The 27232-nt window shown below is 38.2% G+C and overlaps 2 protein-coding genes across 5 annotated transcripts; one reads left to right on the top strand and one right to left on the bottom strand.

Moving 5' to 3' along the window:
- The first annotated feature begins 1389 nt into the window (after positions 1 to 1389).
- On the top strand, positions 1390 to 17490 carry ebna1bp2 (EBNA1 binding protein 2). 3 transcript variants are annotated; one of them, XM_057840105.1, is made up of 11 exons: positions 1390 to 1511; positions 6284 to 6425; positions 10154 to 10235; positions 12636 to 12719; positions 12807 to 12979; positions 14623 to 14746; positions 16313 to 16402; positions 16496 to 16571; positions 16708 to 16810; positions 16894 to 17062; positions 17159 to 17490. In XM_057840105.1, the coding sequence occupies exons 3-11, from the start codon at positions 10161 to 10163 to the stop codon at positions 17204 to 17206; spliced, it is 942 nt and encodes a 313-aa protein (XP_057696088.1). In that variant the 5' UTR covers positions 1390 to 1511; positions 6284 to 6425; positions 10154 to 10160; the 3' UTR covers positions 17207 to 17490. The 3 variants fall into 3 exon arrangements, with proteins under 3 accessions (XP_057696088.1, XP_057696089.1, XP_057696087.1); XM_057840106.1 differs by lacking the exon at positions 6284 to 6425 and having other exon boundaries at positions 1494 to 1511; XM_057840104.1 differs by lacking the exons at positions 1390 to 1511; positions 6284 to 6425 and having other exon boundaries at positions 10022 to 10235.
- Positions 17491 to 19313: 1823 nt separating this feature from the next.
- cfap144 (cilia and flagella associated protein 144) lies at positions 19314 to 24651 on the bottom strand. Of its 2 annotated transcripts, XM_057840107.1 has the most exons (5): positions 24613 to 24651; positions 20765 to 21147; positions 20560 to 20619; positions 20115 to 20218; positions 19314 to 20014 (listed from the first exon to the last, which is right to left on the bottom strand). In XM_057840107.1, exons 2-5 carry the CDS (start codon positions 20880 to 20882, stop codon positions 19919 to 19921), a joined length of 378 nt encoding a protein of 125 aa, XP_057696090.1. In that variant the 5' UTR covers positions 20883 to 21147; positions 24613 to 24651; the 3' UTR covers positions 19314 to 19918. The 2 variants fall into 2 exon arrangements, with proteins under 2 accessions (XP_057696090.1, XP_057696091.1); XM_057840108.1 differs by lacking the exon at positions 24613 to 24651 and having other exon boundaries at positions 20765 to 21163.
- Between the last annotated feature and the right edge of the window lie 2581 nt (positions 24652 to 27232).

Here is a 27232-nt window from a genome sequence, read left to right as displayed (position 1 = left end):
TGTGCTCATTTTCTCCCATTTAGGTCAATTTTTACACAATGCTGACTTATAGAATACATTCACTTTCTTGTAGTGTATTATTGCTGGGAAGGTTTGGAAGACTGGACAATTATGCGAGTTAGAAGCAAGCTTATTATGATTGCAAATAGGTTCACGATGAATCTCTGCATGCATTTTCGTTTGTCAGGCCATTATTCAGTGTAACCATTGAAGACAATGAGAGCTCAGCGGCTTCTGCATACGTTATATTTGAATATATGACTCAAGAAGTACAAACAAGGAGAAAACATAACGGGGAATTAAAATTTAAAAAGGGTTGTGAAATGATTAGATGATAGAGCGAGAAGCTCTTTCTCAAAGAATGACAGCTTGCATCTCAAGCAGCTTGGTTTGACAGATGAGTGAAAATGACACCAATAATTAGCATACCTTTGATTATAGCTTTTCTTTGAAAAAAGGAAGATAAAGCAAAATAACCACCACAATCTTCATCTGGCTTTTGGTCATTTACACATAGAGGTTTCATATCTGTGTACACGTCTAAGATGTTATCACATCTTAGATTCAAGTTTTAGAAGAATTAAATGGGTTCAGCTACTGCATGTCACAGGAACACTTTGTATCTTTGTATATAGAAATGTTGTCACCAACTTTGTTTGGCACAATAAAAGGACATCATATTATATCAAAGCAAATCAAATCCACTGTTGCTTGTTTTGCAGTCTTCATATATAAAAATGCAAGACAAAGTTGATTAAATGATTAAAATGAAATGTACAGTATGGCAAAAACTGGAGGGTAAGAAGTAAATGACTTTTAAAGTTCCTTATTTAAAAACAATGACCGATTCATTAGGTGGATTCTGGACCCTGAGCATTTGGTTCAGACAATAGGCTTTTGCTTCCACAGTTGATAAATACTGCATGTACTGGTATTTGTGATAAAATTTAATACATGGCAATGAGAAAAGGGGAAATGCATCGAGTGCAGCCCAACTTAAGGAGATTCATTGTGTCCAACATTGTCCGAAGATTCTGAGAATGAACGGGTAATTGCTTTTTTTCCCATTACCTACAGTGTCACTGCACACTAGTGCTGAAGACACTCAGGTGTTTCAATAAATCAGTTTTCTTACACGTGTTGAACAAAATGTTCTTTTATTTTGCAAAATGTATTTGAACTATAAAGATTATTTATGCCACTTTCTGAGCTGATCATTGTGGTTTTTGGGTGGGGGGGTCTCAAAGTAGTTTAGTGATATTTTTCATTTTGATTGACTCATGGCCTGTTTTTTTCCCTTTTTTTTTTAGTTTAGTAATTATGTGTGGTTACGACAGAATCTTGCGGGATCTCTTCATTAACATTTACCATATGTTTCATATATCCAAGCAGGGCGAACGTGAATAACTGGACACAAGACAGACAGAAGAAAATCTCTTTGATGATGTGTATGGCTGTTCGGATCGAGATATTACTGCCTGTCAGTTGCTTATCCTCCACGTCTTCAGAAAGTGAGTAATCCCCAGGAATCATTTTCACTGCTTTTCCTGGTCAATATTTACAATTTGTACTGTACCTAAACATTCTCTGCAAGGTCACAGCTGTATTTTGAGGCATCTTCAAAGCGAAATGTATAATAACTTCTTGAGGAGGCTATTCCCATGTTATGCTTTTTTTGTATGAGACATTAACTTCGTTCAACAGATATGATGATATTAATTTCTGTTTAGTGTATTCCCTCTGTGTGTGAAGTGAAGGTCCCTAACCTGTAAAAGAAGTGCCAGCCCAAGCAATGGCAGTTGCGGGCCGGGATTATATCTGATCATTATACCTGGCATTCAGTGTTTGACATGTGATCTTGGATTTGTTTTGGCATGTGGCTGTTTGATTTTGGATAATGGACATATTACAAGATCAGACATATTCAGCCTTACATTCATGGAAATTCCTTTCAAGTGTCTAAAACCTCCAAACAGCTAAAACTCAAGAGTGCTACATAGTACATTGAAGCAAAGTATTGTAGACACTGCAATTTGTCAGTATTCCTGTCTTAAACAATCTAGTTAATTGTTACTGTATTGTCACACTGTCAATCAAAAGTGACATATTCCCCATCACAACCAATTACAAATAAGACTGATTAACTCAATTGTGTTCCTGGACTGGTTATCCCAATGCTGACGATATAAATAATATATGTTAAAGGGCAACTGAAGACCTTTCCGGATTTTGGTGTAATTTTATGAATATAAACTTGGGATAAGTTCATCAAAACAACCATGACATTATCAACACGTAATTGTTGGGATAATTTGCGTTTTTTAGTTTTTTTGCACTCCGTTAATGGTCCCTTCGCAAACCCGGAAGTGTGACGTAGGCAACAGAAGACTACCCACAGCTAGTATAGCAGCAACAACGATGTCAGTGATATTTCCACCAAAGGTAACCATTCAGGATCGCTCTTTCGTGACGCTACCGATGGCAAAGGCTCCCAGGAAAGATGAACTACAATTAATCCCTACATGTTTGAACCTGAGGCGTCAGATGACGGCGATTTACTTGACACAGCAGATGGCGTCATGACGCCAATTGAAAGCTCGACACTTCACGAACGGGAGAGTGAGTGGTAAGTCCAGCATCGTGATTTTTTTATCAGAATGCGACTACATGGTTGTATATTTTTTCCATGCTCTACACATAGCTAAAACTGGATATTAGGTAATGGGACAGCTCCTACCGATCTAAATATGATAAAGCTAGCCCAAATGTGTCTAAATGAATGCGCTACACATAGCTAAAACTGGATATTAGGTAATGGGACAGCTCCTACCGATCTAAATATGATAAAGCTAGCCCAAATGTGGCTAAATGAATGCTCTACACATAGCTAAAACTGGATATTAGGTAATGGGACAGCTCCTACCGATCTAAATATGATAAAGCTAGCCCAAATGTGGCTAAATGAATGCTCTACACATAGCTAAAACTGGATATTAGGTAATGGGACAGCTCCTACCAATCTAAATATGATAAAGCTAGCCCAAATGTGGCTAAATGAATGCTCTACACATAGCTAAAACTGGATATTAGGTAATGGGACAACTCCTACCGATCTAAATATGATAAAGCTAGCCCAAATGTGGCTAAATGAATGATATGTTATTGATATTTCAAAATAAATGACAAAACCATTTTATTTTCCAGGTGTTGCTGTAAACCGTCAAGTAATTACCCTTCCAAGAGTATGCCTGTGTCATCAGGAGATCCCAGACGTGAGAGCCAAACTTGAGGAGGCTGAAGCACTGACAGGGGCATGAATTACATTTAAAAAATAAAACCATAAATTGTTAACAGCATTGACACATTTTGTTGACTGTTTAATGTATTCTATTGGTATATAATATATTGTAATTATATTACATTCTGAAAAAATATTTAATAGGCCACAATAATAAATACCAGATTTATGTATATGTATTTACTCTTTTCTGTAGCATGAAGTGTTCTCTATACAAAGATAATGCATTATCATTAAAATATGAAGGTAACTTGATTTTTCTTTTAAAAAATATGTACTGTATATATGACTAGTTTATGATTTCATGTCATCAAAATTTGCTACATTTATTTCTCCTAAATCATCGTCATCTGATGTCGCAGACGGAAGAAATTCAGCATCTGGCAGGCCTCATAGGATCTCTTCAGTCGTCATCGCTGGACACCGCATCACTTGGGTCATCATATGACTCGACCCACTCTCTCTTGATTTTGGGAAACTGGGTGGCAACTGACCTGCAACGCTTTTTTCATCGTGTTAATTTTTTATGTTTGGCTTCCTGGAGAAAAAAAAAATCACAGCAGCATGAAAATATTGGATGAATCCTAATTTTAATTTAATAATAATTTCTTGGTGATCAAATAATAATGCCCCAGTCATAGCAGCATCTATTTGATGCTATTGTTGCCTCTTCAAATAGGCAGACCTTGATGTTAAAGTATAAAAAACGAGCCAAGGACCTATTTGGTGCTAGGGACATTTGAATTTACATAACACCTATTGATATAGTAATAAAATCACACGAGTAGACGACGTCAGCCAACCTATCTACTTATGACAGGCCAACAGCAAAAAAAAAATGTCGCACTTCAATAAACAGGCAGTAGGAGTCCCCCTCATATTTCAAAAAAAGCCATTAATGTTCTACTTACATCTACCAAGGTTGCGTTGTTGTAGGTTTTCAAAGCTGTCGTGGCTGAAATGATGAAAACAATGAGCCGATTGCGGACCTGTAAGCATGCTGACAAAAACGGTCCAAACCTTTGCAGGAGAAGGTTTTTTTGGGACCACTCCGAGAGTCTCGAATCTTCCTGTGAGTAATTCATCGCTACACATCGAGATGGCATGACGAATCCCGCGAGTAAAACCCAGAAAATGTATGCAATATATGGCGAGGATAGCGTGGTGCTATATTTCCGCGTTCAGAGTGGTGGCAAGGCTTCCTGGAAGTTACGTCATGAGGTAGGGGTCGGCAGGACGGTGCGTCCCTCGTTGCTATGGTGTTGCTATGGCCATAACTCAAAAACTACGCGGCCAATTATTATTATTTTTTTTTTATGTGACTTTTTGAGAGAGCGAATGACGCATTTAATACAATTCAACTGAGTAAAACACTTAAGAGCGAAATCTGAAAAGCTCTTCAGTTGCCCTTTAAGAAAGCGCCAAGAGTAAACAAATTCCTTCAGCAGTACAGTTGTCAGTATGCACACAACCAACGCCAGAACCTGGCTTTTACGGTTAAAGCTGTGGGCCCACGACAATGCAAAGGCAAAAGTTTGTTTACATTGGTAGAATGAGTGTTAGAAGCTACTATGAAATTATGAACACTGAAAATAAACCATAAACTGAGTAGAAGAACTAGGTAATAATTTTACACAAATACATTTCTGATAACATGGGAATCAGCCAAGTGAAATGATAGGCCAAATGGGTTAGTTCAAATTCAAAGCCCTTAAAAATATATGAAGACGTCTGGTTCTTATGGACACATTCAATGCCGTTGTTAGGCCTATTTTAGGCGGGCTTAAACTCCCCTAAAATGCTGACATATTCACAGTTGCCAGGATATTAGTTTAAATCAATAATCATATAACCTATCATTATTAACTTAAATATGATCATAGATCTGTAAATTTACTTAATAGAGTAGGGTACAGAGCATCCCCATTCCACTTGTTCATATAGAGAACGCCCACATCTCTGAAAGTCCAGTCCGCGTTTTCCCTGTGACTTTTTTTTTTTTTTTTTTTTACTTTTTTCGCAGTTGGTCTTGGCGCACGTCTTACCATTGTTGTTTTGCAGTCAAAAATTACATCCCAGCTCTAAAATTACGCTGCTACTTTGCTGCTGCTAACTAGCTAATCTGAAATACATTGTGAAGATCCTATTAGAGTTAAATGTGCACTCTTTTTACCACTATCTTTGGGGTGACTTCCTTCTGGAGGATCAGCTGTGTTTCTCACTTTAGAAATACAGTAGATGAGTACAGGAGCTGAGCTCATTCACATATGATTATCATCAGTGTATAGTCAAAATAATACACTAATAAAAAAATCACTCCACAACCTTTATTGGCCTATAGGAGTCAGAATAGAGTGATAAACTGAGACTGAAACAACAACAACAACAATAGTAATTATTAATAAATGATCAATCTTTGTTAGCTGTTTGTGAAGTTCACTTACATCTCTTACTCATCTCCTGGGGGCTAAACCCCCCCCCCCCCCCCCCCCGGCCCCCCTGCCCCCCTGCAATTTTCTTAAAACCGAGTGACGCCCCGGACATATTTTTAAAAATTTGCATTCTGCAGCCAGGCTGTAAGGTCCAGAGTTCGGCACGTATCATTTTTTGAAAAACTGTTTCTTTTCAAATTTAGTTTTGCCTGTCAAGCCCTTTCTTGTCACATTTTAATTTTGTGCTCAGGCACTAAATTGGTTCGCTTGTTTTTGTTTAATCCAGGGTTAGTAATGTTCTGCGCAATTTCATCTATAATAATGTGTGGACATGTTGGATTAATGACATAATAAAAGGAGAAAAAACAGACTAAGAATATCAATAGACGCTGTAACACCTTATGAAATTTGTAGAACCCATCAGGTGTACAGTACTATCGCAACCTTCCTAATCAATGGGGACTATTTGGTTCCCATGGAGATAGCGACGTCTGGTGGTCAAAATGCAACAATTTGTTAATCCGTTTTTTTAAACACTGTTTATCCTTGTTAGGGGTCGCAGGGGAGTGAAGCCTATTGCGGATGACCACGGCCGAAAGGCGAACTACACTCTAACTGGTCACCAGTCAGTTGTGAGGCACAGGCAGAGAAAAACAGACAACCATTCACACCCAAAATTACACTGCCCAAGTCAGGTGAATGGACTACTACTCGATCAGTGACACACAGAACATACACACACACATAGGCCTATAGGCTTCTGTTTATATTCATTCATTCAACTTCTATTCCGCTTATCCTCACGAGGGTCGCAGGGGTTCTTGGAGCCTATCCCAGCTAACTATAGGCAGTAACAGGGTACACCCTGAATTGGTCACCAAAAAAACATTCACGGATGCACATACTCACACCTTGGGTCAAAATTTGGAGTGGTCAATCAGCCCAAAATACATATTTTTGGGGTGTGGGAGGAAACCGGATTACCCAGCGAGAACCCACCAATGCACGGGGATTTTTAAAAAGCCATTTCTTGATCAATCACTTAAAAAATTAACTTGTCCTTCCTCTGCCCAGGATGCACCCTCCCAGTAAGTATGATGTGCATGCAATTCATAATGTCTGAATAAAGACAGAAAGCCAAACAGTGAATTATAAATATGAGTATAATGATGTTGATAAGATGACACACTAGCCCTTTAACATATGCCTTATCACCGTTAAACTCGTAAAACGATTACAATTGAAAATTTATACAGGCAACCCTTGTATGTGAAAGCAATTTAGCGGGTTGACTAGGGGTGCAACGGTTCAGTTAGCCCACGGTTTGGTTTGAACCTCGGTTTTGGGATCACGGTTTCGGTTCGGTTTCGGTTTGCGTTTTGCTTTTTTTTTTTTTTTTTAAACTGCCTTTATTTTGCTTTTAAAAAATGAAATAAACACTTAAAATGTAAACATTTTCGACTGTTAAAATGCCTCTTAGCTCTTTGGCAAGTGTAGTGACTGACTACTGAAATACACACACAGTAGTAAAAAAGTTATTTGGCAAAGTAACTGGTGATACCTTTCATGTTTTTTTTTCATAAAAAAAAAAAAAAAAAAACATAGTAACCTTTGCTATGTTTGGAGGTCATTTAATGTTGTGAATCAACCGTTAAAGTTGATAAAATTGCTGCCGTTTTTGCCTTAGTTCCCTTCCGTCTACTTTCAACATGTGAAAATTTTTAAACTGTTTCATCCTTTAAGGTTAGACTCAAGTCAAGATTTTGCTGATTTAGGAGTATTTTGGTTAAAAAGTTGCTTAGGTTCGTTCGGAAGGTTTACTACAACAGAGCCTTTCTGAGAAGTTTACCGCTCTAAAATGGCGGCTGTTTACTAACGCTACCGAGTGTCATTTCGCTTGTAGTTCTATATGCATGACAGCGATTGGACATTTAAAATTCGGTCTGTCGACTCCTCCGCTCGCCATAACTTTTTTTGTTTTCTTTCTGGTTTCACTTTCACCTCGTTTGTAAGCGAGAGAGGGCGTTACTCGGCTCCTATTACACAGGTGCTTGACAGCGATTGGACATTTACTCGCGGGGCGGGAATTTCTCCACAGCTGCACTTCACAGTCACACACACAGGCACACAGAGTTTGACCAATTCATTCCACAAGCGTTCGGAATAAATTACTGTAATTGCAAAACCAAAAAGGCGCGGTTCAAAAAGGCGTATTGAACCGTTCAGGGCGAACCGTACGGTTCGGTTTTGAACCGCAAACCGTTGCACTGCTAGGGTCGACTGACATGGAGATTACGCGGACATTTTACGGGTTGCGTCTTGGTATAATGTCCAGGACATTCGCGGGACGAGGCATATGTGAAAGCAAGTGTTAAATTCCCGGATCACAGTACGATGGCTGATGATGTAAATATCATGGCGGGCGGGCCGATCGTTACTTCCTCTTTCTTCACAGTAAGATGAAAAGCAGTAAACAAACATTGCAATTATCAATATCGCAAGATGGAAATAGCTAATTAAACTGAAAAAAATAATGCAATTAAATTGCTACTGGATCGTAGAGCTGAGGAGGAGAGTCTATTGTCCATCTTTGGAAATGTGTGGTTTATTTTGTTGCCGATGTTAGGGTCCACAACTGCAGAAACAAGGTTGTACCTCAAATCAGAATACAACAGAGGGATGCGTTTTAGGGTTTATTAAATACACACAAAAATACACGCGATCGTGGAAAAGGGGGAATAACACAATGGGTCCGTGACAGTAAGTCGACAGGGATCAATAATACTAACCTAAGCGGTAGGCAGAGAGCAGATAAGACAACAAAACAAATACGCTCAAATACCAGCGCAATGTAAGGGATTTCAAAACAAGAGCCATAGACTTCATAACTTATTGACATGACACGGGAAACGGGGACGATCTGTAGGGGACCTATTTTCAAAAACTTCAAATTCAAATATTTTGAAAACCAAAGCTGCTACCGACCTAAAACCAATTATTATATTTTGCCACGCGGGTTTCCGGCACGAGAGACTACAGAGCCACAGACACTTCACACTCACAGAGTCAAGAGAGTCACGAGCGGACAAACACGGCAACAAGTTTTCTCAACAAGCTATCGAGACTCAACAAACTTCCTCCGCTACGATTTAAACATATACTGTATTTGTTCTGTTCACATCGTCACACGTAATACTTTAATGTCCCCACATCACTGCGTTTTGTCTACTTTGTAAATACCGGAGACGAGTGCTGTTTGGATTACAAGGAATCTGTCTTGTCCAAGGCCCCCGATTTGTCCACATTTCTTCAGTAGTGTTTTTCCACTGTTTTCCATAAAGACGCTGGCCCTAGCCAGCCACCTGCTATAACGACAAATATAAATTGTATCATCACGGAAGTTGGGGCAGATCTACTTCGGGCACCTCCGTCAGTGGTGTTCTTGGGGACATTTATCCTGGCCGGCAAGCTTTTAATTACTTTTTCCTCAATAAATGTACTTATCTCAATTGATCATTGCTTTTTTTTCGTGTTCCTGAATTCTGTGTCATCATCTCCTGTTCATTATGACAATGAAAGAAACTGTAAAAAGAGAAAATCGGGTTTTTTCTTCTTCACAGCCAAAACCATGCTTCACTGTATTAATGTTGTTTGGGAGGATGCACAGTGCTGTACAGTGTACAGTATCAAATTATTTGAATGATTAATAAGATTATTTTCATAGTTTAATTGTTGTTATTTTACTTTGTTGTTTTTATTGGTCATGTTTGTTTTGTTTCCAGTTTGATTTTACAAGTACTAGGAACTTGTGTCGTACACGTTTCTGGAACGACGGACTATTTTAGTAGGACCACAAACATAACTTCTACCTCAAAGATGTCACATACATAGAGATGACTAGTGCGTGCAGTGATCCAACGAGGACGACCGTTATCCCTTGTCGGCCATTGTATGTCAGTGCCATTCGACGACCACATTACAGTGAATGGAGCGTGTACTTTGGAATGGATTTTCAAGCGGCTTGGTTTTTAATAAATTTCAGAGATGCAGTAAATTAAATGCATACTTTAAAATAGTTGTTGTTTTCAACAACCAGCCTGAATCATAGCCACGTTATTCCGTTTTGTTTTGAACTTCACCGTTTGAAAACAAGATTTCGCGGAGTTGAGGTCTTAGTGAAGAAAACGACTCACTGTAGGGTCGAGCCCACACCAACAGGGTTCTGTTTCAAGATGGCCGCTAATTACTAACGCCGCCATCCTGGGCTAATCCCATCTAGCGCCATTTATATGTGATATCTATGCAGTTCTTTCCCACGTGAAGTGTAGTGAATAGCTACAGCGCGTGTGTACAGTGGGCGCACAATCATCCTTGCTCTTGAGGATCAGTTAGTTTTTTAACTCGATCATATGGTTATTGCAAGGGAGATCATGGAGCTGGTAGAGGAGGATGAGCTGCTCAGCGAGGAGTCAGAAGATGAAAACAGCGAAATGTCAGACAGCGCAGTGAGTAGCAGGCTACTTCTCTTCACATAGTCGGCTAACAGTTAGCAAACCCCAGTCTTGCTTCTTGCTCATATTCAGAGGTAGGTAGAGTAGCCAAAAATGTTACTCAAGTAAGAGTAGTGTTACACCAAAATAATGTTACTCACGTAAAAGTAAAATTAGTCATCCGACAAATGTACTTGAGTACAAGTAAAAAACTTTTTGGTGAATATAATACTCTAGTAATAAGTAACATTGTGAGTAACTGCTTATAATTTATGATTTTTTTAATTTTTTTTTTTAACTTTTTTTTTTTTTTTTAATTATCTATAAAAGCGGTTATTATCATATTTTGAAAAAGATGACTCCCAGATAGCAGACCGACGTTGAAAATATGTTGGATCATCATTCCGCTGTTGATCTTCTATCGTTGAATCAGCGTCACTTTCGCACCCTCAATTAATGTTGTTTCAAAGTTGAAATCCTTACAAAACCTATACGTCATTTCAATTATTAATAATATTGGAACAACCCCGAATGAATGTTATGTTTTCGACCAAAACGCCCGCTCATCCATAATTCAATGACTTTTCAATCATATTTCCCAGTCAATCATAAATCAACATATTTGTCAACATTAGTCCATCAACTATAAAACGATGTTAACCTAACCATCGCCTGACATACCAGAGAACAACGTTCTTTCAACGTCACTTGATGTCGAAAATTTCAATGTCAACCTTACGGATGATTTTGATGGAAAACCAACGTTTATTCCTAAATGTCATTTCAATTATTAATAATATTGGAACATCGCTGAATGAATGTTATATTTTCGACCAAAACGCCCGCTCATCCATAATTCAATGACATGTCAATCATATTTCCCGGTCAATCATAAATCATCTATTTGTCAACATTAGTCCATCAACGATAAAACGATGTTAACCCAACCATCGCCTTATATACCGTAGAACAACGTTGTTTCAACGTCACTTGATGTTGAAAATTTCAATGTCAACCTTACTGATGATTTTGATGGAAAACCAACGTTTTTTCAATGTCTCTGCTATCTGGGCTATAACCGACTACATTACCAAATTAAGCCAAAGAAATACAAAATAACCGTTGAATTCTGGCGAGAGAGAAAAATACAGAAATGAAGCATCAGAAAGTATGTGTGACCTCTTGTGGGGAAAACATATTTCCTCTTATGAAACTAAAAGGATCATATTTCCAATTTTCCGTGGTCAATCGGTGCCAAATAAAAACTGGGAGAGAGGTTAAAATCCGCGCTTTTGAGTCAAGATGATGGCAGCGCTCTATGTCGAATACTGAAATTTTTTATGGTGCTTTAAAACCGCCACATGATTGAACACGTCTGCATGATCCTGGAACTGCAAGCTTGAGTATGATTGGAATAATGGAGTCATTGCGACGTCTCATAGGTGAAATTGGTTGCGCCACTGTTGGTGTCTCCTGCAAAAAAAAAGTAAAATCTAAAATAGGCCTGCAGCTATCAATTATTTTAGTAGTCGATTAATCGATGAACTAGTTAGTTTGAATAATCGAGTAATCGGATAAGGAACATAAAAAATTGAAATACCTGACCTGAGCCTTAAACTGTATAAATAAATAAATAAATGAGGATATATGTACAACAAAAGAACAATTGGCTAACTTACATAGTAAAAGTCCGCTAGTTTAAATGCTGTATAATGCCAACGTTTTTTTTTTTTTTTTTTTTTTTTACAATGCTCTTAACAAATAAAACACATATTCCCACAAAAATGGCTAAATATGCCTTTAAATTACAAATGCATTAAAAGAAAACATTAGCTCAAACAAAAACTTAACAGGGAGCAGCTGGATTCAGCCATGTGAAATGAGGCAGACTAGAGGGCAGTGTATCCAACCAAATCAATGAAACTAAAGGCAAACACATTCAAAACAAATCATTACAATGCCACTTTAATTAAACGAATACTCGAGGCAGGAAAATTGAATTCGAATATTTTTTTTCTGATCGAATACTCGAGTTAATTGATTAATCGTTGCAGCACTGATCTAAAATGTAGAATAAAGAGGAAAAATGTATTGTCTAGTGTAGCGCGTTACCACCCACCTCTGCTCATATTACTATTTACCGTATTGGCCCGAATATAAGACGGTGTTTTTTGCATTGAAATAAGACTAAAAAACCAATACGGTAAAAATAATGCACACACCGAGTCAACCGTCTCAAGACAATTTGATTTTATATATTTTTCCAATTTACAATTTGGTGCTTTAACAAAAAAAAACAACAATACAAATAATGCTAAAACACTACACCGATGGGGGTGATATTATCATTTATTTGTGATCAACTGAACAACAAAAATAATGGTTGATGCCCATCGTCATATGTTGTGTGTTTAGCTCCAGGACGCTTTCGCAAAAGGACTGTTAAAACCTGGAATGAACGTGTTGGTGGAAAAACCTAAACAATTTGCCAACAATGTGGTAAGATTATACGAATGTATATTTGTTTGTAAGCTTAATTTAATTTGAACTAGTTGCACGATTACATTACACTACTATTTTATTCAGGATGCAATGAAACAGTGTTTGGCTGACTTGAAGAAAGATCTTCCCTGGGTGGAAAGATTGGACTTAACCAACCCACCTGTTGAAGATGTCCTTGCTAAGATGGGAGGAAAAAAGGAAAGTGAGAGCAATGGAGAAGTCAATGCAAATGATGATTTCCAGAGAGAGATGTACTTGTGAGTGTCAAATTTAATTTTTTTCATGCAGCAGGTTTGGATTAAGTGGGTACCTAATTTGCGCAATAATGTGATCAGACATGTTTGTATGTTGTAGCTTTACAATGTGATTCTTAATAACGGAACTTGATGACTGAAGTGTAGTGTTGTGCTGTGCTCGAGGCCACAGTTGCCAAGACCAATATATGGCCTGGTTTAGAATTTGCTGTGAGACCAAGACAAAACCAAATGCCAAATACCATACCATCTTTGAACTGCTCCCAGATGAAGGAGCTTCTCACCCTCTCTCTCAGGGAGAGCCTGGACACCCTGCGAAGGAAACTCATTTCGGCCGCTTGTATCTGAGCTATGGCTGTGCCTGGCTATTCTGACCGGGAAAATTATGAACAGAATCTGTGACAAAGCGCAGCCTTGGCAGAGTCCAATCCTCACTGGAAATGCATCAGACTTAATGCTGTTAATGCAGACCAGACTCTGACACCGGTGTTCTGCCAAAATCTTCTACTTCGGCGAAACGTCCTACATGAGTCGAATTTGACACCCAAAGTACTACTGTGCGCTCTAAACTTGTTTTGTTTAGATGCATACAGGAATAACGTACTAAAAAAATGCCTGCAGAAAATACTCAAATGTAGTTATATGAAATAAGGACGGTTTAAGTACGCTACATGACTAATGTGGCCAACTGCTTCAAAGCTAACACAAAAAAAAACACAATGGTTAAAAGTATGAGAGGGTAATACATGCAAAAAGTATCTTTGAGGCAGGGAAAAGGTTCTAAAGAAGTAAATAAAAACCAAAATAGTGCGTACTCGCCGCTTCTAACTGATGTGCGCATGCGCGCTGAGCATTGTGTAGCACGTTTCGCCGCGTAGTAAGGAATGGCCGAACACCGGTCATACAGGAATCAAACCGGCCGTATCAGGGGGTCCGCCGGTCCAGTGACCCGTAGTCCCGGAGCATGTCAGAAGACCTGTCGGGACAGGACTTTGTCGAACGCCTTCACTAATTGCGCAAAGCACATGCAGACTGGTTGGCCGAACTGCACCATCGAGTACCCTGCCGAGGTTGTAGAGCTGGTCCAGTGTTCCATGGCCAGGACGAAAATCACACCACTCCCACTGAATCTGTGGTTTGAGTTCCCTGATTAGATGTGCCAGTACTCCTGAATAGACCTTACCAGGGAGTCTGAGAAGTGTGATCCCTCTGTAGTTGGACACACCCTCATATCCTCCTCCTCCTTCCACCACCCCACTCTGCCAATCCAGAGACACCGTCCCTGATTTCCACAAAATGTTGCAGTGCCATGTCTACCAAGACAAAATCCCAACATCCAGAGCCTTTAGAAACGATCAAATGTCACTATTAAATCTTTCACTGGACAGCAAATTTACCATTTTTAAACAATTTTAAAATTTTTATTTTTGAAGCATACTAAAGGAATCACTTCAGCAAGATTAGTCTTAATTATTTAATTTTTTTTTTTTTTTTTTAATCCCTTAAATTCATGTTTTCCGTACATTAGCATTTTTGTGCGGGTAGTATGATGCCATTTTGCCATTTTCACTGCGGTTTATTGCAGTACGCTGACTGAAAGGTCAGAACTTTGCTCTAAAAATGATTCATGTTAAATGCTTCCTCAGCTACCGGCAGGCGCAAGCAACAGTTCTTGAGGCATTGCCTCTCTTGAAAAAAAACTGCATTGCCACCAAGAGGCCTGACGACTACTTTGCTGAGATGGCCAAGTCTGACCAGCACATGCAAAAGGTGAGTTTACTACTCTCCTCTTCACTTTATTGGGACTGATTACACGGGGGTAGAAAATTCTTATTGGAAGTTTACACAGGAAAATTGGAAATATTAAAAATTGGCCATGTTTCAGTATAAAAAGGGATCTTGCAATAATTAAAAACTGTGTATCCTTTCATACAAACCCACTCATTCACAAAAGCAAACATCATTTTTTTTTTTTTTTTTTAAACTACATTATTTACAAATATTAACTTTTTTATGGGCAGCATCACTATATGAACAGCACAATTTTCCATTTTAATTCAGACACAAATTTTAGTGTAGTTTTAATTAGAGGCATGCAAAATTTTTGATTCTAAGATTATTTGCGATTCGGCCATGGAAGATTCGAGAACACTTCACAAACATCCAAATTCTGATTATTGAAGTATGCCAAGTAAAGCGGAACAAAAACACAGTCAGCGCGGTCTTCGGGACGCACCGAAAACTCATGCCGGCAGATTAGAAAAATAATACCTGACTGCAGCCGACAGCCGCTATAAACAACGCCCACGTTGCTACAAACTACGTCCACATAATGCTACGGTAGATATCACATGTATCTAGAACTAGATGCAAAATTACGGACTCACCGGCATTAGCACATGTATGGAGAACTAGATGCGATATGACAGACTCGCCAGCGTTGGTAAACAGTCGCCATCTTCAAGCAGTAGACTTCTCTGAAAGGCTGTTGTAGCGGACCTTCCGATCGAACCTAATTAACCTTTTATCTAAAATACTCCTACATCGGCAAAATCTTGACTTGAATCTACAGTATCTTTAAATGATGAAACAGTTTTAAAACTTTCACATGTCCAAAGTAGACAGAAGGGAAATTATGGAATAACGGGAGCAGTTTTAACAGCTTTGGTTGATTCACAACATTAAATTGAATGTTGTTTAAAGCTGCTGATATTGAATGGCGACTTGAGTATTTTTAGTTACTGTTTTGAACTGTTAACTTGTTACTGGAATAGTAGTTTATTTAAGCCTGAGAGGATTTTAGTACAATTTTTGTAACATGTACGAAACATTAAAAGCATCTAATAGCTGTTGGCGGGGGGTGCATGCACATCAATAATTGATTTAAAATCAAATCGTAGCCTCTGAATCGTAGTCGAATCGTTAGGTGCCCAACGATTCCCACCTCTAGTTTTATTGGTAATAAAGTATCAGTACTGCTAATATAGCTGCAGGATTGTGACATTAACATTCAATGTACGGTAGAAGTAGAACTGCTTTTGCACTTCACAGGTTTAGGTATGATATGGAGATAAGAATTCAAGAGGTTTGTCAATTGCACGTATGGTACACTGTACTTTCCATTTGTATGCTAAACTATAATTTTGTCAACGTATGATTCAATGTTGAACTCTAATTTTAAAAACACAAGACATTTGCAATCTTAGCATCACTGTACTTTGCTGCATTTGTGCATTTATTTCTTCAACCACTGTGATTCTTGAGCGTTTCTAAGTTTCACACTCAGTCAAATGTAACTATTCACACACATCTTTTTATGTCTCTTCCACCATGCAGATCAGGAAGAAGCTACTTTCTAAGCAGGCGATAATGGAGAGGTCAGAGAAGGCAAAGAAGTTACGCGAACAGAGGAAATTTGGCAAAAAGGTTACTTTTTATTGTTCTCTAATTTAAAACTGTAAGAAAATGCTGTCCGATTATGGTAGTCCAGTCACTAATGATTGTATTATGGTAAATTAGGTGCAAGTAGAAGTCATCCAGAGGCGACAGAAGGAGAAGAAGGCAATGATGACCGCTGTAAAGAAATATCAAAAAGGTTGGTCAGGAGAAACTACAACAGTTTAGAACATTTAGTTTCATTTTAAGTGTTAGACAGGCTTGATACATGCATAGTTAAGCTCTTTTTTTCCTAGTTCCTCGCATTACTATCAACTTTTTCCTCCCACTTTCAGGAATGACTGATAAGTTGGATTTCTTGGATGGAGATGAAAGAGAACGAAATGCACCCGCTAAAGGTGCCTCTCAGAAATCAAAGAAGACATTGAACAAGAAGGGGTAAGGCCTTAATTTTTAGAAATGTGCATCAACTGTAACACTTGTATAGCTGAATCAATAATTTGTGACTGCTCCTTTAATAGCCCTAGTGCCAAGAGAAAATATAAGGACCAGAAATTTGGTTTTGGAGGCAAGAAAAGTGGAAAGAAGTGGAACACGAAAGAAAGCCACAATGATGTGTCCAGTTTCCGCGCTAAAGTGGCTAATGCAAAGGGTCCAAAAGGAAAGAAAGGAAAAGGCGGAAAACAAAATGTAAGGGACACATCAAAAATAAGGGAATGTGTATACTGTATGTGTCTACATGTTTTAAGAGAGACTGATTTTGTATTTCTTCACATTTTCTTCTAGAAACGTCCAGGGAAGTCTGTTCGCAGGAAAATGAAGGCTCGCTCATAAAGCACTATGGCGCTGTTCAATCGGATTTGAACTTTGTTTCAGGGTGCATTCCACCACTGCTGATGTTCCATTGGGAACTTGAAATTCTTTGAGACATTCTCTTCAAACTTTCCTCTGTCAAAATGTGTATGGTTGAGCAGGAAAATAGCTGACTCATCGTGCGACGCAGAGGAAAGACTTTTTACTTTGGTGGCCATTTGTAGATGCATGCAAACAAGTGCACCACAGGTTTTGTAAAACTTATTAAGACATTTTAAATTCATTAAATGTTATACAAGACAGTATATTGTGCCTATCTCATATGATTTAATTTCAGTGTCCACACTGGTCTTCCCTCTTTAGTACTTCAGGGGTTTTTGTGAGGTTGTCATCTCCATTCTGCCTTTTTTCTTTTTTTTTTTTTTTCAGGTCGTCATATCTGATTTGGGATTAAATAAACAAAAACTTGTCACATATGACCTTTTTATTGGTATGATTCAAAAAGGCCGGATACAATTGTAAATACATTACAATTACCGTACTTGCCTTCCTTAGCTCTAAGTCTAGCAAGGCCATAATTCTGCTTTGAGTCTGATTCACTATACATATTAGAAATTAAATGACAACAGCTCAATTTGATTTCAATTCTATTTTGTACTTGGTGAATGGAGATCACAGATTATCAGGTGATGTATATTAATCTATTAAAATTTTGATTTTAACATCTTTATGTGACACATTTACATGATGGCTGTTTCAAAATGAGCTACATTGTAGATCAGAATAAAGCCTAAACTATACTGTATGTCTGACTAAAACAGCCATTAACTATTATTAAGGATGGTCAAACTGCTAATATTATTGCATTTTATTTCTAATCCATTTTCAGGGCACTCAACTAATCTATACTGCCTAAATTTTTTGGCCATGGTTTTTGAAATGACACCTTTATTAAATTGTGGATTATAAAGTAATGAGATGAAGTTAGTTTTGTTTTCTGTAATGTTTGCATTAGAATTGTTAAATTATTGGAAGATAAGACTGACAATGCAGTGCAATTATGAAGTCTTAGGAAACATGTTCACATTTCTGCTTCTTGTGGGGGGAAAAAAGTGATTAATAAGTGTCTACCTTTTACTCTGAGCTATCATGTACAATGCTATTGCGAAACAATAGAGCAGTGGTGCCCAAATCCGGTCCAAATGATCAGCTCATCAGCAAACTATGCAGGAGCCTGATAACGATCCCGTTTATTTGATTCAAGTATGTTGGAGGAGGGATACATGGAAAACAAGCTGGATAGGGGCTCTCAAGGACCAGACTTGGGCATGCCTGCAATAGAATATTAATCATGTAAGTCCTGTTTTTTTTTTTTTTTTTTTTTGGCTATAAAGAACTGAAGGGCGTCAGATGACCCCGATACCGAACGGACTACTAGGCTTTGTCAAACAATAGACCACTCAAAAAAATCAAGCAGACAACCCCCGTACACCTGTGTAATCGCTGCCTTGGTGTGAAGGGGGGGTTTCACTCTGGATAGCTGCAATTAGCATCTTGGAATATTTGCAAATCCAGGGCTCCCTTGGCTTTGTCAAACACGGAGGAACATGGAGATGGTCAGTCGCCGTGTTCTACAAAATGATTGACATGGCAGCACTGAATGCATATATATGTGTTGTGTCAGGCATGCACCGGAAAGCAAACGAGACGGGTGGACTTCTTGATGGGTCTTGCAAAGGAATTGGCTCACTCTCATGTGGGCGCAAAGAAGGCGCAGAAGGAAAAATTGCTTCGGCAACAACCTCCAACACCTAGCCTGGAAAAAAGGCGAAGTGTCATATGTCACCACATAATTATTTTTTTTTATTATACCATCCCTTGTATATAGTTTCTTTTGTGGTCTTTTTCACATACGTTTCTTTATTGAATTAAAAACTTTTTTGTGCAAAAAATGACTTGTGTTGTGCATCATCAGCCATCCATCATCAGCAATATGACAATTATAGCTCCATACATGAAACAGTGCAACAAGATGTGTAGAGAGATTTAGACAGCTGTTCTTTTTCAATGCTGTAATGTCAGCAACAAATCCCCAGCAAAAAATTGTTCTCTGATATCTTCCCAATTTTGTCAAATCGTGCAAAATTCAATCACGTTAGACAACCATACTGAGCAGTTACCAAACACTAAAACATACAGTAAAATGGTTGTCCGCCTGATTGCCTGCCTTAGTGGTCCACTGTCCGACAAAGCCAAGGCAGCCCTGCCCTGAAAACACTCAAGATGCTAATTGGAGCAATCCAACCCTGTGGTTTTGCGAGTGTGAATGGGAATGAATAATAAGGACCTCAATGCTCACAAAAGATATGTTGATTAGAGTCAGATGACCCTTCTGGATACAAAAGTGATTTGTATCAACTGACCCACCCTTGGTAGTTCTAAATAAATAGTCGTCTTTTTTCGGTGGGAGTCTTTCAGTGTGGCTTAGGCGATATTCTATTGCGTTGTTTTTTTTTTTGTTTAACATAAACACAATTCTAATTTTCAGGATTTTTTTTTTCATATTCATCCTGATTGGTGTCATTTTTAATATTACAAGAACTTAGAATTTGAACAGGAGTGGGTATACTGTTTATATCCAATCTGTAACTGATAACTGGTTTTGAACAGGAGTGGGTATACTGTTTATATCCAATCTGTAACTGATAACTGGTGGTTACTTTAGTTGTTGATTTATTTTGAAGTGCGTAGGATCGACTCTTGATGCTTGGTAATATCTGAGCTGTGTCGGAAGAAATTCAATCTATTGTCATTGCGATTTGTTTGGATCTGGGGAGGGAAAAAAAACAAAAACAAATACACCCAAGTTTACAGTAGGTCTGTAAATAAGATATCCCAAAATAGACAGTAAGTCTTTGAACATTCTTACCAGGGCTGTAGACACCCATCCGATCTCCTGACTTTCAGTCATTGGCATTGGGTATTTCTTAGTGGGCTCCTGGCGAGCTTTGTGAAAGGCTTCGATGAAATCGGCTTGCATGCAAAAAGGCATGTGCAAGGTCAGCATTATATTTTTGAACACTACACCCCATTTTCCAACAGCCTAAACCTATATTTCTCCGAGCAGGTTTATACACATTTCCGGCAGAGGCCGCACTCTAACGTGATCATTAATATTTTCACAGAGCCAGAATTAGACCCAGCTCTTCTACACTGAAATACATTAAATTATTTAAGCACTGTTTTTCCTGTGACCGATAAACAGGCGTCAACACTCTTTATAAGCACCATACATGTTTTCACATGATTTTCTGAGAAGCTTGGGATGTAGTTTCAATTGTTCTTAAAATGAAAGTGAATGATGTTATACTCACAATTTTCAGGAATCACTTCTTGTGGTTTTCTGCACATTGGTTTGTCTGGTAAAATGTGTACTGAAAGCCACAATATGGTGGGGGAGGGGGTGGGGCAGGAGACAGCAGAGAGCTGTATTTTATAACCAAGAGATTTCGCAATTCCCTGGATAACAAATCTTTACTAGTTATAATCGGACATCTTAGTAAAAGTTGAGTTACTTACACTTTCGGTGTGGATTGATGCTAAACTCTGTGTGAAGTCTTTGTTGTCTTTGCTCTTTCCTGATCATCTCGACCTGAATTGCATTCTGATGGACCAAATCTTTTTCCTTTGTTGCCATTTTCTCAATGCGAACCAGCAGTCAATAGATAGGTAGACATGAAATTGGTGAAGCTATTTTTGCCCTGTGCACTCTACGTTGCCTGGCAACAGAAAACTCACCCCGTGCGCAAGAACAAAATTCGGCCACATGGTGAGGCTGCACACTAAGCGTTGAACATGGTGTGTGCAATTGGCTCGTTCAGTAAAAACAGCCGGCAACCAGTCCAAGTTGTATTCCACTTCTTGCCCAAAATCAACTGGGATAATCTCCTGCTGACAACTGACTAATTCCACAGTGAGAACAAAAAGTATGAGCACTGATAGATGGCTTGATTGCTGCTTTGCTTTCTACTTTCTCAACTTCTTTTAATTTCCTGCCAGCTTTTTGTCAACTTTGGTGACAGGTCTGCCTATAGACAGACAGACAAACAAATAAAAATACCCAAACACAAACAAAGAAACTAATACTGCACTTGAAGTACATAAATGGAATAAGACAAACGGGCTATGTTGTATGGCACAGTAAGAGCTATCAATTATGGGCCCAGTGTGATTGGGCAGTTTGTGAAGAAAAAAAAACATTTTTTTCGCCACGCTGTTCTAGTATACTGTACACCTGTCATTTGTATTGCAATTAAAACGGGACCATAACTTTACTACTTATATTATTCCGGTGCAATTTATAGTCCGAAAAATAAGGTCATTCACTGATGACAGTGGCACATTTTGTAAAGTCTCCTAAAATAAAGCAATTCCCAAATAAATTGTTTTTCAGAAAAATAATTTTTTCTATACTTGGAGTTGAAAATGTGGCTTTACTATATTATACAGTGGTATGAAAAAGTATCTGAACCTTTTGGAATTTCTCAAATTTCTGCATTAAATCACCATCAAATGTGATCTGATCTTTGTCAAAATCACACAGATGAAAAAACAGTGTCTGCTTTAATGAAAACCACCCAAACATTTATAGGTGTTCATATTTTAATGAGGATAATGTGCAAACAATGACAGAAGGAGGAAAAATAAGTAAATAAGTGAATCATAACATTTCATATTTTGTGCCCCCCCCCTTTGGCAGCAGTAAGCAGTAAGTAGCTGCAGATCAGTATGGCGCATTGATCAGGACTGATCTTGGCCTATTCTTCTCTACAAAACTGCTGTAGTTCAGTCAGATTCCTGGGATGTCTGACATGAATTGCTGTCTTTAGGTCATGCCACAGCATCTCGATGGGGTTCAAGTCTGGAATTTGACTTGGCCACTCCAGAATGTGTATTTTGTTCTTCTGGAACTGAAGAACATTCTGAAGTTGATTTACTTCTGTGTTTTGGATCATTGTCTCGTTGTAGCATCCATCCTCTTTTTAGCTTCAACTGTCTGACAGACGGCCTCAAGTTTTCCTGCAAAACATCCTGATAAACTCTTGAATTCATTCTTCTATTAATGATTGCAAGTTGTCCACGCCCTGAGGCAGAAAACAGCCCCAAATCATGATTCTCCCTCCACCATGCTTCAAGATGGGGATGAAGTGTTGATATTGGTTAGCGGTTTCATTTTTTCCTCCGCACATGACGTTGTGTATTACTCCCAAACAATTCAACTTTGTTTTAATCAGTCCACAAAATATTTTGCCAAACTTCTGTGGAGTGTCCAAGTGCCTTTTTGCGAACATTACTCAAGCAACAATATTTTATTTAGACAGCAGTGTGTTCCTCTGTGGAGTCCTCCAATGAACACCATTCTTGGCCATTGTTTTACATATAGTTCATGTGTGCACAGAGATACTGGAGTGTGCCAGTGATTTCTGTAAGGCTTTAGCAGACACTCAAGGGCTCTTTTTTACTTCTCTGAATATTCTGCGCTGAACTCTTGGCGTCATCTTTGGTGGACGGCCACTCCTTGGGACAGAAGCAACAGTGCCAAGCTCTCTCCATTTGTAGACAACTTCTCTGACTATCGATTGATGAACATCCAGACTTTTAGAGATGGTTTTGTATCCTTTCTTAGCTTTATACAAATAACAATCTTGATCGCAGGTCTTCAGGCAGCTTTTTTGACTGAGCCATGATGCACATCAGACAATGCTTCTCATCAAGACAATTCTTACCAGGTGTGTGTTTTATAGTGGGCAGGGCAGCTTTAAACAACTCATCAGTGATTGGACACTCACCTGACTTAAATTGTTTGGTAAAAATTGGTTTCAATTTTTCAGTCTCCCTAGGCAGAGGGTTCACTTACATATTTCCGTCTTCTGTCATTGTTTGCATGCTATCTTCATTAAAACATGAAAACCTATAAATGTCTAGATGGTTTTAGTCAAAGCAGCATCTGTGTGATTTTGACAAAGATCAGATAACATTTGATAGTGATTTAATGTAGAAATGTGAGAAATTCCAAAAGGTTCAGATACTTTTTCATGCCACTGTATTTGCATTTACCCGTCACATCTTTAATTAAAAAAATGAAATTTATAGACAGCACGGTGAAAGAGTGGTTGGCACCTCCGCCTCGCAGTTCTTAGAGTGCAATTTCCTGTGTGGAGTTTGCAGGTTCTCCCAATGTTTGCACGGGTTTTCTCTTGATACTCTGGCTTCCTCTCACATCACCAATAACCATGACTGAACACTCTAAATTTCCCATAGGTGTCATTTTCAATGTGATTGTCTATTTGTGCCCTGCGACTGGTCGGCAATCATTTCAGGATGTACCCGCTTACTGCCTATAGCTAGCTGGGATGAGCTCCACCCCCCAGCCACCATTGTGAGGATATGCGGTACAGAAGATTAATAAATTAATTAATGTCATAATGTTTCTAATGAAGACGATGGAAAAGCATTTTATGGTTTGTGTGTAGACCTCCATGACTGCTCTGCCTGTGACTACTAGTCAACTATGACACCTATCACAAAAGAGGAGATTGCACCCATCTCACAACCCTTTTTCTCATCACACGTTGTGATAACATTATATCAGTTTTTTATCTGCACACTTTTTACAGTTGTAAAGGGAAGTGTTTTCATCTCTGATTATGGATGTCAGGTTCTCGTGGTTGCGAAACCGTTATGCAATTGCATGTACATTCTGTAAATATAAATACAATAGCTTCGTTTTTCAACCTATGTTTTTTTGCCCTGAGAACACCAAGTGGTCATGGGTGATATTTTCTAGTCCATGTACACATAATCCCAGTTCTTCCTTTTTGTTTTTATAGTCCTGTAGGTGTCTGGACTCAATGGAGACACCATGGTCGTGGGAAAACTGTGTTACCATCAGATGTAAGTTCTGTGTCACTGTTATCTGTAATCTTGTTTTGTCTCGCTGACAGAGACTTTGTCAGATGGGAAAGACCTCAGAAGACATTATGGGATTTATCTCATTGCAGGTACTTACATCATAATGGCAGTACCTCATATAAAGTTTCCTTTTTTTTAATTTTATTTATTTACTGTACATTTGTATTGAAAATACATAAAATAAATAAATGTTTTAGAAAAATCAAGCTGTGTTGTCATACCGATGTTGGGTTTCAATTAAGCTTGAGAACGATAAACCGATACGACCGGATATCCGGTTTCACAGGTAAGAGATACAGCTGTATCAATAGTAAAGTTACCATTCGACAGTAATTAGCCATTAAATATTCAATGAACCGATAGTAGAGATAGAATTTGGCTATCGCGAGCACAAGAATCGGCTTCTAATGCCTAGTTCAATGCAGTGCTTAATATGATAATGATTTAGCTTTTACCTCACATGCTGCGCTTGTGTCATTCACCACACAGCGCACTTAGATTGTGACCGCCGTCGTGGTTGCCTCAACTTCCCATTCATTTTGACAGAACCGTTAGTAGTCGCCGTCATAACCCGATCGTCACGGGCATGTCATAACAACGCGAAAGCTAACAAAACCACTGTAACGCACGCTCCGTAGCGTTTTCTTCACAGCCCAAAACGAAACTAGTAGTGGCAACGAAGCAACATGCTAAAACAATGGACAGTTTGCGCACCACGCCAGCGACGTGCAGCGATTGATTTTCAACGCACCCTGGGAAACAAAAGTCAGACTTTGAAGTGACGAAGGCAGCCAGATCTGTTCGCATGGGACAGAGCGAGTGTGAAGTGTGAAGCGGTACAGAGATCGTGAGTTTTTAACCCTGAAAAATAACCCACTACAATGGTGGAAGGGGCGGCATATTGTTTCCACGAAACGCAGTCTATTTAAACATGAACATGTGGATCAGTTGATCTTCCTCAAGAAAAATCTGCCCTTCAAAAAAGATATAGACAGTGATGAGGAATAAAAAATGTGGAAGCACAGACATAAGTGAATGACTTTGCTGTGTATAAGGTTAAAGTAATGATTATAGACCTGTCTGTCTAAAATGCCATGTTTTTATTCCCCCAGTTATACAAGTGGTAAAGCATAATTTATTATTTACTTATGATAACACAAGCAGGTTAATTCTTTTTTTCTAGACCTGCTGCATATAATTAATATTTTTTGCTTGTAAGATGTTTACGTTGAAAGTTTGCATTTAAATTACTTACCTATTGTGTTCAAAACACCAGGAAATACAGTAATTAAATTACTGCACTTTATTATTGTCTGTCACTGGAGTTTTATTTTATTATCAGTCCCATCCAACAAAATGACGGTCATATAGTAAGCTTTATTTTATTTATTTTTTTCATAAAAAAATAAAACATAAAATTGGTCTGAAATTTTGTTGTTTTATTTAATCTTTAATCTTTTTTTTTTTATATGTATGTTTAAAATACTGTACGAACACACACAACAAATGTTTACTGTTGTATCGTTTTCACTCTGTATTGAACTGTATCGTTCTTAAACTGTAACGAATCGTATCGAATCGCTCGGACGTTAAAAATGTATCGTTTTTTTAAGCGAATCGTAACCTGTGTATCTAGATACATATCAAATGCCAGAGATTCCCAACCCTAGTTTCAATCAGCAAATACAGAGACTAACAAATTACACATTAACGTTAGCAATGATTATTTGAACATACAGCATGATGTGTTGTCTACAACCTATGTCTATTACATATATATTGTGCTGCCTTGTTCTTTCTCCCTCTGTAAGCAAACTAGCTCTCTTTGGGAGAAGGGATGTTTTCAAATAAGCGTAGATGGTGTGGAGAATGGTTTGCAACAGTACTGTACATTTTGACATTAATCTCGTCCAAGTTACTCCATAGCGCAAGTATTCCCAATAGAAATTAGGTACATGACTCATTGAAATACTAAATTAAATTTTTAAGTGTTTCTATGATGATTAATTTATATCTTTAAAGATAATGCCAGCAGTTTAAAGAAAAAAAAGAACAATACTATCATCCATCCCTATAGTTTCTGGGAAACTGTCTAATTGCCCTAAAATTGTTATTGTGACAGGGCAAAATTGACTGTCGTTAAGGAAATCAAATAGCAATTTGTTTGGATTATATGGATTACAGTATTACACCGCAAATATCTGGAGAGTAACCCTCAGCGTCACCTTTATATTTTACAATCTTTTGTCAATCCATGAGAAGTGCTCCCATACAGTAATGTTTACAGCCTTTCTGCCTTGCATCATTTACTCTGTGTAGCTTTAGGGCTAATAACACGAACCTAAGTGTCCATGGCTCAGATCCCCTGAATAGGGAGATCATTACGAAAGAGCAGCAGGGTTATCGCTCATGTCGAATTCCTTGCCAAAGTGGCCACTTTGTTTTGGAAAGAGATCCGGCTTTGTCATGCCTTGGCACTCACTTATTCCGCTTCGAGTAAAAATAAGAGTCCAAGACAGCAGAACAAGACCTGTTGCCAACATAACACAAGGATCCACAACGGGAGAAAAACAGCAACAACAAGAACAGAACCTGTAGAAATCATTCAAAAATATTGAAGGCTGCTTTTTTTCATAATAATATATTGTTCAGGATCTTCAATGTTACAATTAAGGGTTAGTTTGACAAACTGTTTAGTTTAATTAGTTGGACATTTTGGCATTACCATCATAAATGTTAACAATTTGATTGTACTGTTTGTGCGTATTGCCAATGGAAGAAAAATACTCTCAAAAATACACAGAATTTTTTGTCCCCAGTGGTTGTTTGACCATCAACAAAAATCTTTTGACAATGTGAGGCTACAGGATTAATACCAGCTCACTTTTTTTCTTGAAATATGACTGACCCACAATCCTTTGGGGGCAGTCAAATAAATGTTAAAATGAGTAAATATTGTAATCGGATGTAATCAAATGGATCTTTTCACAAACTCAAACACTGCAAATAGGTTCAAAGTCCAAATGTATAAAAGACACGCGTCTTTAACTGCAAACCCGAACTACATGGATCACA

The sequence above is a fragment of the Corythoichthys intestinalis genome, chromosome 7, assembly GCF_030265065.1.
Source record: "Corythoichthys intestinalis isolate RoL2023-P3 chromosome 7, ASM3026506v1, whole genome shotgun sequence".
Lineage (NCBI taxonomy): Eukaryota > Metazoa > Chordata > Actinopteri > Syngnathiformes > Syngnathidae > Corythoichthys > Corythoichthys intestinalis.
This window is presented reverse-complemented; position numbering and strand designations above follow the sequence as displayed.

What these genes read in the sequence shown, in the direction of transcription:
- ebna1bp2 (XM_057840104.1), top strand. Translation starts at nt 10,140, where the DNA reads ATGGTTATTGCAAGGGAGATCATGGAGCTGGTAGAGGAGGATGAGCTG. An exon ending in TTCCAGAGAGAGATGTACTT is followed by an intron (nt 12,980 to 14,622) that starts GTGAGTGTCAAA and finishes ATGCTTCCTCAG; the next exon opens with CTACCGGCAGGCGCAAGCAA. An exon ending in CTGACCAGCACATGCAAAAG is followed by an intron (nt 14,747 to 16,312) that starts GTGAGTTTACTA and finishes TCCACCATGCAG; the next exon opens with ATCAGGAAGAAGCTACTTTC.
- cfap144 (XM_057840107.1), bottom strand. Translation starts at nt 20,882, where the DNA reads ATGGCAACAAAGGAAAAAGATTTGGTCCATCAGAATGCAATTCAGGTC. An exon ending in AGAAGTGATTCCTGAAAATT is followed by an intron (nt 20,219 to 20,559) that starts GTGAGTATAACA and finishes TTTGCATGCAAG; the next exon opens with CCGATTTCATCGAAGCCTTT. An exon ending in GATGGGTGTCTACAGCCCTG is followed by an intron (nt 20,015 to 20,114) that starts GTAAGAATGTTC and finishes TTCCCTCCCCAG; the next exon opens with ATCCAAACAAATCGCAATGA.